Here is a 15426-nt window from a genome sequence, read left to right as displayed (position 1 = left end):
ATCAGAAATGAATGTGTGTTGGGCTTGCCAAAAATCAAACACAAGCTGGTGGACTCTCAAATTGAATGAACAACTAGCTTGGGACAAAAACAACAACAACAAAAGGCATATGTTTTTTCAGTTGAAAGAAATGGATTGAGCCTATATATACAGTCCAGCCATACATCTTTGAACCACTCTTTTCTTCATTAAAGAATCAGACAAACAACCTCAACAGCTACATCTACTCTCAATAAAAACATTTCCATCACAATCCAATCTATGAAAACTTCCAAGCTGTAACAGACTGTATTGGTGTCCCTTTCCACCCCACAATCAACCCCTTCCCATCAAACTCAAGATCACAACACCTCCCCTTCCCAAACTGCTCCAGCACCAGACTTGCCTGATACTTTGACGAATCACTCAACGCGATCCCCACCATCCCAAACCTCGTTAAAAACCTCCTCCAAACACTCAGCTTCACGTTCCTCGTCACCCTCTCCCACTATGTTCATGATCCCTTCCCCGAAGAAACACCCCTCAAGAATCGCCCTATACTCATTGCCCCTCTCCATGCATTCCTCCAAGCAGTCAAAATATGCGCTGTAGAACAGTAGGGCCTCCATGAAACGGTCTATGAACGACGGGGAGTTGTGGTTGGCCTCAACCTCACTCACCACCATCACAGCTGGCCTAATTCTCGCCAACACTTTCATCACAGTCTCTAACGACTTGGGCTTTGATATCATGGACCTCAGCATCAAGAAGGAGTAGACTGCAACGGTCTCATCAGGTTCGATGCTGAAGAGGTCCTCACTGAATGCATCCATCTCTTGCAAGTAGACAACCTCAAACAAGAAGGGCAGGTTCATAGACTGAGCAAAGCTCTGTAGCCTGCTGCCGGTTTTCTCCATGTATGTTTGATCGGCTGTGCCTACTGCAATTATTCTGAGACGTGCACCTGCGAGTCTGAGAGCCCTTGCATCACAGCCGTCCATTGGATCCCACTCCTGATCTGGAGATCAATCAGGTGGACCTTCCCACCACCTCTCACTTGCTCTATGATGGCCTGCATTACATGGCCAAAGGGCAGCTGCTGGTAGGAGGCCAAGAACGCGTTGCCTGTGCCTAATGCATGCCCTACATGATGAACACCGCCGTCTGTTTTCCTCGTGGTGACCACCATGCCACATTCTCTGCTGATCTTTTGCTCCAGGGCTGCAGAGAAGTAGCAGGCAAGGCGCTGCACGGGGGTGCCTGATACAGACACCATCATCTGACAACGAGCAAGCAGCCTAGCTGCTTCATCAAACTGCTTCATCCCCACATTATCTGCTGCAGAGAGAAGGCTGTGCATGATCTCCACATCTCTCTCATCATCGGAAAAGCCCTGAGATTGAAGAGCCATAAGGGTGGAACAGCATAGACATGCCATCAATTCTGTTGGTGGAAAATTGGATGAATTTTTCCCCAGCAACCATCAAGATCTCCTCCATTGACAATCTCTGATCGAAGCTGTTTTCATCTTTGAGTCTCCTTCTCTAGGCCTCCTCAACCTCTGATTTTCCTTCACATCTTTGCTGACTTCTGATCTTCCTGGCTCCACACCAACCATGTTCATCTTCTGCACCGCATCACAAGAGGCACTTTCTTGTCCAAAAACGGAGGAAAACAAGTCCATGAACGCGCTCTCATCCATGTCTTGTTTGATCCTCCAAATTGTTGAAGTTTGTCAAATTTAACAAATTGTATATCCCACATCGGTGGGTATTGAAACATTGGGGGGGAGTGGCTGCCTATAAAAGGAGCACTCCTCCCTCATTTGTAATTCATCCCAAATTTGTATTCTTTTCTCCGTCTATATATAAGTGGGCTCTGCAGAGGGTGCTCGGAGACGTAGGCAATTTGGCCGAATTCCGTTATCAAAGTTTTGGGTGTGTTCTTTCTTTATTATTTATTTTGTTCCGCATTTATTTCTGGCTTTATTTTCTGTTGGGATATTGTATTCAATATTATTTGCGGGTTTGGTAGTAGTGTTTTGTACGGTTCTTTTGGGTTTTTTTATATTGTGATAAATACACCGACTGATAAATTCTGTTAGGAATCTGGTATTTAAGAGGTCCTCACCAGTCTTTCTAAAGAATTTATTTGGAGAAGTAATTTTATTGAGTAGACCCCATTGGGTTAACTCTGAAATTACTGAATCGGTTCATTTCACTATTTGAGAGAAAATTATCCGATTTTCTCAACACAAATTGCATCGTGATCATGATCACTCTCGTTGGGTTGAAAGACGACGTTTTCCATCAGCCCTTGAGAAAACAAATCAAGGAAATAACAAGATTTGATATTTTTTTGCAGACTTTATAAACAGAATTAAGAAATGCAGAAACTAATTAGGCCAGCTTAGGATAATAAGCATATAATACAATATAACTGTTTAATTATTGGATCATATTAAAGAATTTGACACAGGAAAAGGACAAACAGAAGCTTACAAGGAAATGAAGCCAAAAATATGAAAATGATCTTGTAGAATGTCTCTGGTTTTATATGTTGGCTAATACATTATGCACTATACACGATTGTGTCTATATCTGTAATGTCAACCGATATCGGAGTATGATATTCAATGCGAGCCTGCAGATTTCTCTATGCTTGGTGTACAGTGATGGCTACATATATTTCACAATCAACCTCAAATTAAAAATTGCAGAAATGGAAACACATATATCATTAAAAGACAAGGTTGTGTAATTGATAATAACGGTGAATGACAATAGTAATGGAAATAATGATAAGGGGCAACCAAAAGCACACTTCTTTAACTCTCCTCTTTGTACTCATTCACATTCCAAGAATATACTATGATACTATGTTTTAATGAAATGAAATATGTTACTCCATAGTTGAACTCAAAGTTGGTATGTGACTTCAAATTCACAATACCATAATTATTCTAGTTGGATTTAAGTTGAACTCTCCTCTTTGTACTTTTTGTATAACAATCTATTGATTTTTACGCATATATTATGAAATGAAATAAGTAAGTAACTTGAAGATGTTTGGACTCTAGTTTTTGTTTGCAAGTTTGCAACTCTTTTGGGAGAATTTTTAGTATTACATAAAAGAATAGTCATGTATAATACACTGCATCACTTCAAGTCTTTTAAAGTGCCTTGGATTTTCTTTATAAAGTTATCTTAGTTTTGTGAATGGTTGAAATTTTCGTGACGAAAATTATTCGTAATTTTGGAAACAATACATCACTAAATAATTATTAATAAGATTGTGAAAAAAGTTGACTTAAAGATTTTCACTTGTGCATATCCTTGAAAATCTGGATAAAGTAATCTCAAATATATGTATAGAGATAGAATTTCTCTCTCCCAAAATTCAACAAGACATAATAAAAATAGTCATTTTATCATATGAATCGGTGAATTGTCAACAAAAGCTACTACAGAGCTGAATTTTAATCATGGTGACAAACAAATATCAGTCCTCTAGAAAAAAATAATCAACCATGAGTGTTTTTGAATTTTTCCACGCGTATTTCTTAAGAAATACTAATATTAAAAGAATATAAAATGCATTCTTTTCGAATTAAACTTGAAAGAGATAGCTCATATTTATCCAAAAACCAATCATACTAAAGTAGTTATAGAATTTTTTACTCGTCCGCAGTAATATGAGACAAAAAGTAAATGTCATCTTCAAAATATAAATTTTAAATAACAATTTCCTCATCATAAATTGAATACATCATCAACCTCCGAAATTTCGCAGTTACCATCACATGAATTAATGTGATTATAATAAGATATGACAGCAGAAATTTTCTACAAGCAAAAAAAAAATGAAGCAATAATTGGAGGATGAAATTGAATTTAATTGAGCCACTCTCCCGTGCACCCGCACGGTGAGCGCAAGGAGGCAGGACGAGACACTGTGCGCGCACCAAAGTTTTTGTCTAATTTTATCGAGGCCGGTCCAAGTCAAACCTTCTCGTCATTAGGCCGGCTCTCTCGCCTACGTACCAAGATCGCAACCGTCGAAACCAAGGCTCTGACCATCCTAACCATTCCGACCGTCACCGTCACGTAATACAACCAAAAGCCAAGGAAATCCACCACCCCAACCCCCATCATCATCTCCCTCTTCACCTCCGCCACCATCACCAGCGCCTCCACCTCCTCCCTCAGCCTCCACCACCACAGCCCCCCATAGCTCAGCCCTACCACCGCCTTCTCCACCCGCCCCTCCGCCCTCCACCCCCCGAATATCGTGTCGTCCACCACCGGCTTCACCACCGTCCGCCACCAAAACAGCATTATTTCATGCAGCCCAAAAAAGAAGACCAGTCTGCATATAAAGCTGCCATCCTGCCCGAAATTCGAGCCCTCGACGCTGGCGGCGATGCTGCCTTCGATCCCAACCCCCACGCAGAGTTGCAGGACCACGAGAAACAGCCAAGCAACGTACAGCCGCGCTGGCGTCAGGGGCTCTGCTGGAGACCGGCTGAGGAAGGTGGTTTTTCCGGTGACTGCATTGGTGAGGGATGAGACGCTGATGATTGAAACTATTAAGTGGAGGATTGTGGGGTTTTTGGAGTATATGAAATATGAGGTGATGAAAGAAGCCGGGGGCGGCGGGGGGTAGTCCTCGGAAACGGATAGGAGGTAGTGGGCGGTGGCGAGGCGGGCGAGGAGGAGGAATGATAGGGGGAGGAGGAGGCTGAGGAGGGTGGTGGTCATAATTTGAAATGGCTGCCTCACGACAGCAACGACGGCTGTGGCAGCGCAACGGACTCTGGTGGTGGTGGTGGCGGCCGCATTTTCTTGAACATATTCCGATGGATTGAGCTCCATTGGATTTGGGTTTCTAATTGGCTTTGAACAAGATAAATTTTGGGTTTTAGATATAAACGAGAAATGCATATTTATATATACTACGTTAGATGGTGTGATAATAAAGTGGCGGGCACGACCTGGTTGACGAAGGATGTTAGGACAGGGTCGCATGTATTACTTTTTTTTATTGAATTAGACTTTTCTAGTACCGCTATAATTTTGAGAAAGGCTTGGTACACCTAAATAATAATGGCGAAATCATGAAAATAATAGACAAGTTTAATTTAGGTTAGTGGGTATGGAAATGGGAATCAATATGAGTTTGAAGTATTCCTTCATGATGATATTATATTATGAGACACAATTGACAGGTTATCAGCTGTTAGACAAGAGGATTTTTATATGTCATATATTAGTAGTAATATATTATTGAAGACAAACAAGGTTCACCAATTACTCTATCTATTCGGAATAAGTTTTTCATACCATAAAAAATAGTATAGCATCGAAGACAGTGTGGTAAACTAAAAGTTTGGCATCATTTATCTATATAATTTTAAACTATGGCACTAACTAATTAGGAGAGACATTTTTATTTCAAATATGAAGAGAGTATTACACAAGGACAAAATGTACCCAATGTATCGACTGCTACTTAGGACAATGATAAGTTCATCAAATATAACTAAATAATGATCTTACATGGATGCGTCTGGATAGGAACAATTCATAGAATCTTGTTGATTCTAAATTTTCTAGCTGTATGGTTGAAATCAACAAAAACCCATGTTTTTGGTTATGAAATCAATCACCAACCAAAAAGAGGTGGGAGCTTGAAATAAACCTTATAGTTATTCTGCTACAGCTGCAAGCGGCTGGAGGGCTTTGAGTGGGTTCAAGATAACACCATCTATGAGACCGTACTCTTTGGCTTCTTTAGCACTCATGAAGAAATCGCGATCTGTGTCTTGGTTGATCTTCTCTAGGCTTTGACCAGTGTGGTACGCCAAATATCCATTCAAATTTGCTTTGTGATGCAACATTTCATTTGCCTGCAAAAAAGAACATTGAGGACTAAGGAGTGATTTTCATATAAAAAAAGAATAACAAGAGGTGTTACTGAGTGACTGAGTCTGCAATATAACAGATCTACCATATAATCAGGTTGGCCATGATATAACAGAATCTCTCAATCGAAATGTTAGACAACCATCAAAAAGCTACCCAATTAGAGTGTCTATCAGCATTACTCATAGCTCTAATCATAAAGTCAGGGTTTCTGTTTTAGTGCTTCTTCACATATCGTAGAGCGATAAAGGATATCTTGACAAAGAAACAAACCAATAGTTACAAGCTAATGGGTTGAGTCTCTGGAATCTGGATGGACAGAAAATGAAACATAATTTCACAGTTTCACACCTTGCACATTTCAATCCTAACCTCCAAGCTTTAAACCAAAGTTACAAACACAGAAAGCAAACATCATCTAGCTGAGAGTCAGAATATTGTGATAAGAAACCTTACTTTGTGATACCGACAAAAAGTTGATAAGAAACCAACAAAAAACATTACTTTGTGATACAAACGGCAATGCAGATAAAATAAAGCTTCATGCTTAAATTACTTTGGCATGATTTAAGTTGGGAGCCTTAAACCGTGTACGATCACCCATTAAGAATTCAACCAAACATATAAAATATTCACAACGATTGTAAATATGTAAAGAAACCAACAGAATTATATAACCTTAAAATAATTCACAAATACAAACTAAAAGTGATAAAAGGCAATGTCCATCTCATTATAAGGTTATCATCCACCCAATACCAAAGAAGATGAAATCACCTGAATATCAATATCAGTCTGCCCGCCCTGTGCTCCACCAAGGGGCTGATGGATCATTATCCTTGAGTTAGGAAGACTATATCTTTTTCCTTCAGTTATAAGATCAGAATATAGTACTCTCACTTAAGAAAATGAGAAAAACTGTTGTAGAATCCTTAAATAACCAAAAGAAATGAAATAATCTACCTTTGGTACCACCACTTAGTAGAAAAGCTCCCATACTGCACAAGAATAAAGATACGATATGACTTCATTAGAAAGACATCTAATGGCAATAAGAAAATGCACAAGCAAAATACCCATAAGCAAGTGGAGCATTAAAAGTTTTGGGTATAAAAAGACATCTAGACCACATGATGACAGGGATCAGATGGGTTTGAAATGATATCCTAACAGCTAATCCAAATATTGGTGGTGCATGCAGATTGCTGAAGGCATAGCCAGCCCTCTCTTTCACTACTGCTAAAACCCAAGGGAAAAAGGCATCATCAACATGTAATCTATGAATTCCTCAGTCAATATAACTAAAAATATCTAATCACCAAGTAAAATGACTGTATGCTTGCTGAAGCTCGTTCCTTTCATTGATTATTCCAGAAATGGATAATTAAATGTGAACATTAATTTTGAAGTGATTTCCCAAAAGCTATAGTTGGCCTCACCTAGCTGCCAGCCCAACGCATACGGTTGAAACATCAGGCCTTATGTGCCTCATGGTATCAAAGATAGCCATTCCTAGAAAGTTAAAAGGAAGCAGATAAGATATTTGTACACTCAGCTAACAGGTAATGGGCATTTTAAACAATATACATACCAGCTGTAACTGATCCACCTGGAGAGTTCACATACATGACTATATCCTGTTCAGTACGATATAAATTAAATAATAGATTGTCAGAGGTGAACATAATAGGAATATATTCATTACACTGCAAAGAGGCCAGGAAAACCCAGACTACCAGATATACCAATGGGACAACACATTGCTATGAAATACTTTTGAGTGAGTAAGCTGTAAGCAATCATTATCATAACCGTTCCTTATTCTAATTTCCTAATATCACACCCCAGGGAAACTACTAATGTAGCTAACACCGAACAGACCTTATCTGCTCGTATGTCGCGCAAAAAATACCACTCTAAATAAAAGGACTATATTATCAGATGAAAGTAAAACACACCTTAGTTGGATCAACAGCATCAAGATAAAGCAATTGAGCAACAATGATGTTTGCCATATCATCATCAACGGCTCCTCCACATCGTATTATTCGCTGAAATATCAATAGGGAGTTACAACTATAGCAGAGTAATTGATAGTTAAACATATTCTAAATGAAAATTTCAGCAAATGTCTCACGTATTGGAAAAGCTGGCTAATAACACTCATAAAACGCTCTTGGACCATGGGAGGCGGGCCCTGCCCGCCTTGAGCATAAGCTGGGAAGTATGGCGATGATGGGATATGTAAATCATCCCTAAAACACAAGAGGAACTCAGTTACCACCAACTAGTCAAATACTCGCTACAACAATTAAATAGACTATATTATTCGTTGGTGCTAGAATAGATTTGCAATCAAATTGGCATTGGAAACTAAACCAGGACCAAGGGAAAATCAAATAGCGCACAAACCCCATCGAAATATATAAAAATAATTATTATCCGATAAACAGCAGTAGTGTGTAAAACCCTTACCTAATCGACCAAATACCATCGCGTGAGGTCCTTTCCGGGGCATAAAACTCCGGAGAGTACATAGCCTTCGCCGACGAACTCCGGGGGTTGGAACTCTTCAGCTTCCTGGAACGGAGAGGTTGGAAGGGAAGAGATACGATTTTGGAAGAGGAAGAAAATGGGTTTGGTGAAGAGAGAGAAAGCGATGAGTTGAATCTGAGAGAAGAAGGAGATACGCATGAATGCGCCATTCTGCAAAGGATATGTGGCAGAGGACGAGGACGAGGACGGGGACGAGAACGAGGAGGAGGAGAATCGGAGGCTTATCCGTTAAAACGGCGGCGACAGTGAGTCGACCAGAAGACTGTGGCGTGTTGAGACCTCTCTCCCTCTTTTCTCTTAATTTTTTTAATTTCTTTTTTTGTGGGAGAGTCCAATTAATATACATAAGTGGAGTACTATACTATAAAACCTTCGCCTTCAAATCTGTAATGGTACTCCATCCGTCCCAATTAACTTAATAGTATAAAACTTTTAGCTACATATATTAAGAAATTGGGTTGAATAAATTATATGAAAGTAAAATAAAATAGGAAAGATAAAAAAGTAAGAAAGTAAAGTAAATGATGAAATAAAATAATAAAGTAATGTTGATTGGATGTTTTATTTTTTTGTCAAAAAGAGAAATGACTCAATTTTAATGGGACGGTGGAAGTATCATATTTTACGGAGGACACATTTTTCGTGATTAAAAAGAAGTAGAGTAAATGTTTTTCTTTCTTAAATGTGTAGATGAAACAATAAAATTACTACTACCATCTTATAGTAGTAGTACTCCCTCCGTCCCGGGCTACTCGCCCCTTTCCTTTTCGGCACGGAGATTAAGGAATGAGTGTATAGGAAAGTCAAAAATTACGGCTTTAGGTGAAATTTTTTACTAAAAATGGAAAGAGTGCAAGTAACTTGGGACGTCCAAAAAGGAAATAAGTGCGAGTAGTGCGGGACAGAGGGAGTATTACATTAAGTACAACAAATTTGGTTCCAGATTTTGTTAACACTGTCAATGAAACTTTATTACTCAAAACAATAACAATAATTTTATTTGTTGCGGTTGTTTAGACTATATGGTACCTAAATCCTGATATAAGATCCAAAATTGGAACATTTTTTTCATAGGGTGGAGATCCGATTACTAATGTGGAAATAAATTACTACTAATAAATATTGTTAGGCTAATCAACTATACCAGAACATAAAAAAAATATAGGAGTAATAAGAACTTATTAAATGGTTTAAAATAGGATGAACACCTTAACTCAGTAAAAAAAATTGCAACACTCCAATCCATACAAATATCAACATATAAGTAATTCCAAAGGTAGGTTGATCAGAAACTTGCTGCTAATTTTAAACATAAAATCACAAATTCACCCATAGCACCCGGTGCTGTATATAGTGAAAGATGGGATGAATGTAAAAAACAAAGAATATTAACGACCGGTAGGCATGACAATTTGCGAGAAAATCTCATCTGGATTATCACTCCCGTTTTGTGGTTTCCTTGCTGCCTCTTCATCATCATCATCATCATCATCATCGTCCTCAATATTCAGAATGCTTCTATGCATAGCCATGATGCTATTCTGATCAATCTGTCCTTCGAAGTCGACGCTCCCTGTCGTAGTGGAACCGCCCCTATTGTGATCGGGATTTTCATGCACCTGTAGAGCGAACTCCAAGTTCCACAACACATCGCCCATGGAGGGGCGATCCGTGCCGTGATCGGCCAAGCATTTCTCTGCGGTTACCATGAATTTCTTCAAACTCTCTTGGCCCACTTTCCCCTGTAGTTGTGGGTCGATGATGTCCTCAAGCGTGCCGTTTCTCGCACACCGCAGTGCCCAATCAGCCAGGCTCACTTGCTCCTTTGGCAAGCTAGGGTTCAACACTGGCCGAGCGCATAAAACCTCAAATAAAACCACTCCAAATGAGTACACATCAGATTTTTCTGTCAGTTGCTGCCTTCTGAAATACTCTGGGTCTAAATATCCGAAGCTGCCTTTCACCACTGTGCTGACATGGCCTTTGTTCATGTCCGGGCCAGTCTTGGAGAGCCCGAAGTCGGACATCTTGGCCACCCACTTGTCGTCAAGGAGAATATTAGTGGTCTTGACATCGCGGTGGATGATGGTGTATCTAGCTCCGGTGTGGAGGTAGTGTAGGCCTCTGGCTGCTCCGATGCATATCTCTAGTCGTTGTTTCCATGATAAAACTATTTTATTCCCCTTGTAGAGATGCTCCCTTAGTGTTCCTTGCCCCATGTAGTCATACACAAGAATCATCTCTCCATTGTCCTCGCAGAATCCGATCAAGGAGACTAGATGTCGGTGTCTCAGCCTCGACAACATCTCAATTTCTGTTTGGAACTCGTTTATGCCCTGGTCGGATGAGGGGTTGGATCGCTTGACAGCCACCATTGTGGTGCCGTCGACCACACCCTTGTACACTTTTCCGAAGCCTCCCACGCCTATCACATTGGACTCGTCGAAGTTCTTGGTGGCACTCAAGATCTCCGACAGGCTAAAGTAGCGGCAGTTGCATGCGGCGTCGGATGAGATGCCCGCGCCCGCGCCCTGGCTCCTGCCAGACACGGAAGATTTCATTGTGGTGGAGCTCGAGTTCCAAGAAATAGGCAGCCATGTGGTGGCGCCGTCTCCCTTAGGGTCTCTTTGTTTCCTCTGGTACACGAAGAGACACGCGACAAAGGCGAGTCCCACTGCGCATGCCCCACTTGCCCCGGTGATGATCACCGTTGAGACTGCGGATTTCTCAGAGGCAAACGAGGCAGGCCCATCCTGATACTTCCTCATCAAGTCAGAGATGGAAGGATTGGGCCCTGCCAGGTTCTTCTTCGCGACGTCGCTCAACTTGAAAATTTCTAGCCCGTTAAGCAAAACGTCTACGAACTGTGATTTTGTGGCGTCTGTAGGGCGCAAGGACACCCAGAGCTGCGAGGTCGATTCAGCGACTCGAGCTACGTAGTCCTTCTTGATCGGGGTGGACGTTGCCATGGTCATAGCAAATACGTCAACGTCGTATTCAGCACTTTTATTATTGATGAATACGTCGAAGACTCTTTGATTAGGCTTGGTCATCTCGGAATCGCACCAGTGGAACCTCAACATGTACATGAAATTGGGATCAACTTGGAAGATCCATGTAAGATTTGCATTCTTGTTCACATCCTTGTATGCGCCCATTGATCTATAAGTGGAGTAGACATCGAGTGGGGCCATGAAAGAAGGCATGCTTTTATAAGCAATGCTCGTATTTGCCGCCACCGCAACTCCTACGCCCGCTCCGTACAAGTAAACACTATCATCATACCAACTCCGCATTAGTCCGTTAGAATCATTCACAGGCGACACATATTGCCCGCCTACATTCAACCTAAACATCGTCTCCATGCTGCTATCGCTGATCGGCACCGTCGTCGCCCCCGTCGCGTCGACGCCCGCTCCCACGGTGCCGGCCAATGCAGGATCTGAATCGAAGATTGCAGGAATCGGCAAAACCTCAATCCCGTTCACAAACGCGAAAGCCTGCGGCTTGAACGTGACATCGAGCGTCGGGGATTCCGACGGAGCGAGGAAGAATTCTTTGATGAAGTAAGCTTGGGAGAGCGCCTCCGCTGATATGAAGGCGCTGAAATTGCTCAGCAACGTGACCCCGCCGGCCACGACGGCGAAGTAGGACTTGGAGATGTCGAAATTAGGGTAGGATGAGGGGTAGAAATGGAGGCGGAGCATAGTCCGAGAGGTTGAATCTATGAGGGGGAATTGGTACTTGGCTTCGGATTGGAAGATTCTGGCCGTCATGTAAGGAACCTCCGATGGCAACGATGGATCCTGAACGTCGGCTTTAGCGACGACGAATTTGGTACCGGCAGCGAGGAATTTGTCGTCGGGATCCCAGGAGCGGCCGTCAGCATCTTTGGCGGAGTTTGGGGAGCCACAATTGAGAATAAGAGGTTTGACTTGTGCATGGGTTGTGATAGAGAGAAGGGAAATGATTGCTAGAGAGAGAACAACCTTCTTACTAATGGTGTGGTTGTAATGTTTAACCATGGCTGCGTCAATACATGAGATGAGATGAGCGAGAAACTTTTGGCATACAGGAGACAAAGAGTTTGAATTTCGGATTTTCCTGTATGCCTAGTTTTTCAATTCCCTGTTGTGCTTTTTCTGATTTCTTTTTCTTGTTGAGATTTCACATTATTTTCTTAAATTTGCTGTTATGAATTTGAGGTCGACGTAGATTCATATGATTTTGTGTTTTGTTCATTAACTTCATTTTTGATGGTTTGTTTTTTCTTAGGAAATTGTAGATGGGTGGAGTTGAGTGAATGTCTCAATGTGGGAATATTTACACAAATAAATTACATAATTTTTAAAATTTTAAATTGATTCATTTATTAGCAATAAGTGAAACTCTGGGTAAGTATTTGGTAAGAAATATAGTCACTCAAAATATCTTATTTTTCTCCATTATTTCTGTATCTACTAGAGAGATATATATATAAAGTGGCGTGATAGTGAAAATTCAGAGATAATACGAAGGATCTCAAACTGTAGTTGCAAGTTTTTAATGGGCAAATTGCCTATAAAGTCACAAACTTTTACCATAGTTTAGTTTTTCTGGTGAACTTTAAATGTTGCATGAAAAGTCATGAATTTTACTGGATTGTGTAAATTTCCCATCCGACCTGACCCGATAGATTTCCGACACAAACTTATCCTACGTGGCGGCACCGGGGGCGTGACTTGGCAAATGACAAATTTAGTGTTCAATTCGAATTGTGGAATTAATGCTAGTTTTATGCTGAATTCGATTTGTAGAATTCGATTTGAATGTTTATGTCAATTTGTATGTTGAATTCGATTTGTGGAATTCAATTTGTATGTTTTCATTTATTCTACTTGTATGTTTGTGATTAGCCCAGAGTCGGAGATTGCAAAGATAGAAGAGAAACAATCAGAATTAGTGGAGTTGTCAAGTCACGCTTCTGGCGCGCCACGTAGGATAAGTTTGTGTCGGAAATCTATCGGATCGGGTCGGATGGGAAATTTACACATTCCGGTAAAGTTCATGACTTTTCATGCAACATTTAAAGTTTAAAGGAAAAACCAAACTATTGTGAAAGTTCATGACGGCAATTTGCCCTTTTTATAATTAATCATCTACTTATTTTATACTTTTAATTCAAATATTATTTAGGGTTAAGTTCTTTTTATTTTTAAAAAAGCTACTCCTTTTTTCCTTAACAAATAAATAATATATTAAATAGCACATATTTTAATATACAATTGGTAGAGTAAGAGACAGATTGAAAAACAAATTATTGGATTATTGAACTGGTGACATCTCAAAACGATAAATGCAATTTATTTTTAAGGGAATTTGTGTTCAAAAGTTGTGACTACACATGTTATTGCAAAATATCCATGTTGCCATGTACATACATGGAGTTGCTTAATTAGAAGTAATTTTAATAAATTGATCTTCCAAACTAAACTACTACTCCTAGTTTTGTTTTGTAATAAGCTGGTCTCATTATGGATCTGTTATCTTATTTATTTGTGCTTCTTTTGCCCAAATAATTACTTGCTAGTTATAAATAGCTAATCTTACTATCTTTTCTCTCAAATTTTTCCTTTCACCTTTATTTGTAGGTTGTCTTCTCCTCTTATTACTTGCCAATTTTCTTTTTTCTTTTTTATCTTCATTTTTTTCTTTTTAACGTTATTTGTGTATTTTGCCAACAAAAGGCATTATGTTCTATTTAATTTTTAATTTATTCTTTTTGCTTATTTCTTTGCATAGTAGTACCTAGTTTTCCATTTTCTCAATGCATATAAGACCATAAAACGAATAAAATAGAATTCAACATTGGATATACGGAGTATAATTTATTTTGTGTTGTCTGAAAGTTTTTAAAAATTAATAAAATCATGATAAAAAATTACAATGATCATAACATTGCATTGACTTTTTTTTTCTCTATATACATCATGTTGTTTTTTTAACCACTTCAACATTGGATGTACGGAGTATAATTTATTTTGTGTAGACGGAAAAGTTTTTAAAAATTAATAAAATCATGATAAAAAAATTACAATGATCATAACATTGCATTGACTTTTTTTCCCTATATATATCCTATATTTTTTAACCACATGTGTACCGAATCCGCCTTCGGCAGAATCTGACTAATCCTACTCGATCGGTTTGCCGATTAAGGGCAAAAGTCTCTCAGCGGGTTGCCGGATTTGAACCCGTGACCTCAAGGACATCACAGTTCCGCGCTGTCTACTATGCCACGACCTGTTGGTTTGAATTTTTTTTCTTACTACTAGTGTTAAAATTTTCATACCTCATATGGAGTAGTGTTTAAGTATTATTGTTTGATGAATAATTGTAGTTAATTGGTACTCCTTCCGTTCGATAGTAGTAGAGTCATTTTGTCATTTTGGTACGTTCCATAGTAGTGGAATCATTTCTTTTTTTAGTAAAAGTCAACACAATTCTTCTTACTTATTTTACTCTCTCTTACTTTATTCTCTCTTCATCTCTCTACCTTTTTCATTTCCTGATTTATTCTTCATTTACTTACCTCACTTAACACAATTTTTCTTAAACCGCGTACTGAAAATAAATGTTTCTTTTTTTTATGAATCCATGAATAAAATAACGAAAGGAAACATACAAGCATTACTCGGGCAAACCCGAGGGATACAACCAACTAGCCTAGACTAGCGAGCTGGGGAGGGGGAAATAACGAAATACACACAAACTTGGGCATTCCCAAGGGCTTGTACTTAGCCACATTACAACTGCAACATGAAGACCTTGAGGTTTAGAGTAGGACCCAAGCCAGCCTAATGGCTTAGACAAACGTCTTTGCCATGTAAAGATTACACAAAAACATAGGCATACCTATGTGAGATAGTCCGGGTCTATCCCGAAACCACAACAAAGACCCTCCAACGGTGGAGGGCGGGCCTCGTTA

General features: G+C 39.7%; 3 protein-coding genes and 1 pseudogene across 3 annotated transcripts; all 4 read right to left on the bottom strand.

The window, feature by feature from the left end:
* Positions 1-28: 28 nt before the first annotated feature.
* LOC121800647 lies at positions 29-1681 on the bottom strand (annotated as a pseudogene).
* Positions 1682-3980: 2299 nt separating this feature from the next.
* LOC121800646 lies at positions 3981-4853 on the bottom strand. The gene has a single exon (XM_042200171.1). It carries the CDS (start codon positions 4851-4853, stop codon positions 3981-3983), a length of 873 nt encoding a protein of 290 aa, XP_042056105.1.
* Positions 4854-5409: 556 nt separating this feature from the next.
* LOC121798552 (ATP-dependent Clp protease proteolytic subunit 5, chloroplastic-like) lies at positions 5410-8791 on the bottom strand. The gene is made up of 8 exons (XM_042197616.1): positions 8379-8791; positions 8041-8158; positions 7862-7954; positions 7495-7540; positions 7343-7415; positions 6867-6901; positions 6681-6769; positions 5410-5887 (listed from the first exon to the last, which is right to left on the bottom strand). Exons 1-8 carry the CDS (start codon positions 8606-8608, stop codon positions 5687-5689), a joined length of 885 nt encoding a protein of 294 aa, XP_042053550.1. The 5' UTR covers positions 8609-8791; the 3' UTR covers positions 5410-5686.
* Positions 8792-9646: 855 nt separating this feature from the next.
* LOC121799287 (receptor-like protein kinase ANXUR1) lies at positions 9647-12582 on the bottom strand. The gene has a single exon (XM_042198608.1). It carries the CDS (start codon positions 12482-12484, stop codon positions 9848-9850), a length of 2637 nt encoding a protein of 878 aa, XP_042054542.1. The 5' UTR covers positions 12485-12582; the 3' UTR covers positions 9647-9847.
* Between the last annotated feature and the right edge of the window lie 2844 nt (positions 12583-15426).

The sequence above is a fragment of the Salvia splendens genome, chromosome 4 (genome assembly GCF_004379255.2).
Source record: "Salvia splendens isolate huo1 chromosome 4, SspV2, whole genome shotgun sequence".
Classification (NCBI taxonomy): Eukaryota; Viridiplantae; Streptophyta; class Magnoliopsida; order Lamiales; family Lamiaceae; genus Salvia; species Salvia splendens.
This window is presented reverse-complemented; position numbering and strand designations above follow the sequence as displayed.

What these genes read in the sequence shown, in the direction of transcription:
- LOC121800646 (XM_042200171.1), bottom strand. Translation starts at nt 4,853, where the DNA reads ATGGAGCTCAATCCATCGGAATATGTTCAAGAAAATGCGGCCGCCACC.
- LOC121798552 (XM_042197616.1), bottom strand. Translation starts at nt 8,608, where the DNA reads ATGGCGCATTCATGCGTATCTCCTTCTTCTCTCAGATTCAACTCATCG. An exon ending in GATGGTATTTGGTCGATTAG is followed by an intron (nt 8,159 to 8,378) that starts GTAAGGGTTTTA and finishes CTTGTGTTTTAG; the next exon opens with GGATGATTTACATATCCCAT. An exon ending in AGACTGATATTGATATTCAG is followed by an intron (nt 5,888 to 6,680) that starts GTGATTTCATCT and finishes TCTTTTTTGCAG; the next exon opens with GCAAATGAAATGTTGCATCA.
- LOC121799287 (XM_042198608.1), bottom strand. Translation starts at nt 12,484, where the DNA reads ATGGTTAAACATTACAACCACACCATTAGTAAGAAGGTTGTTCTCTCT.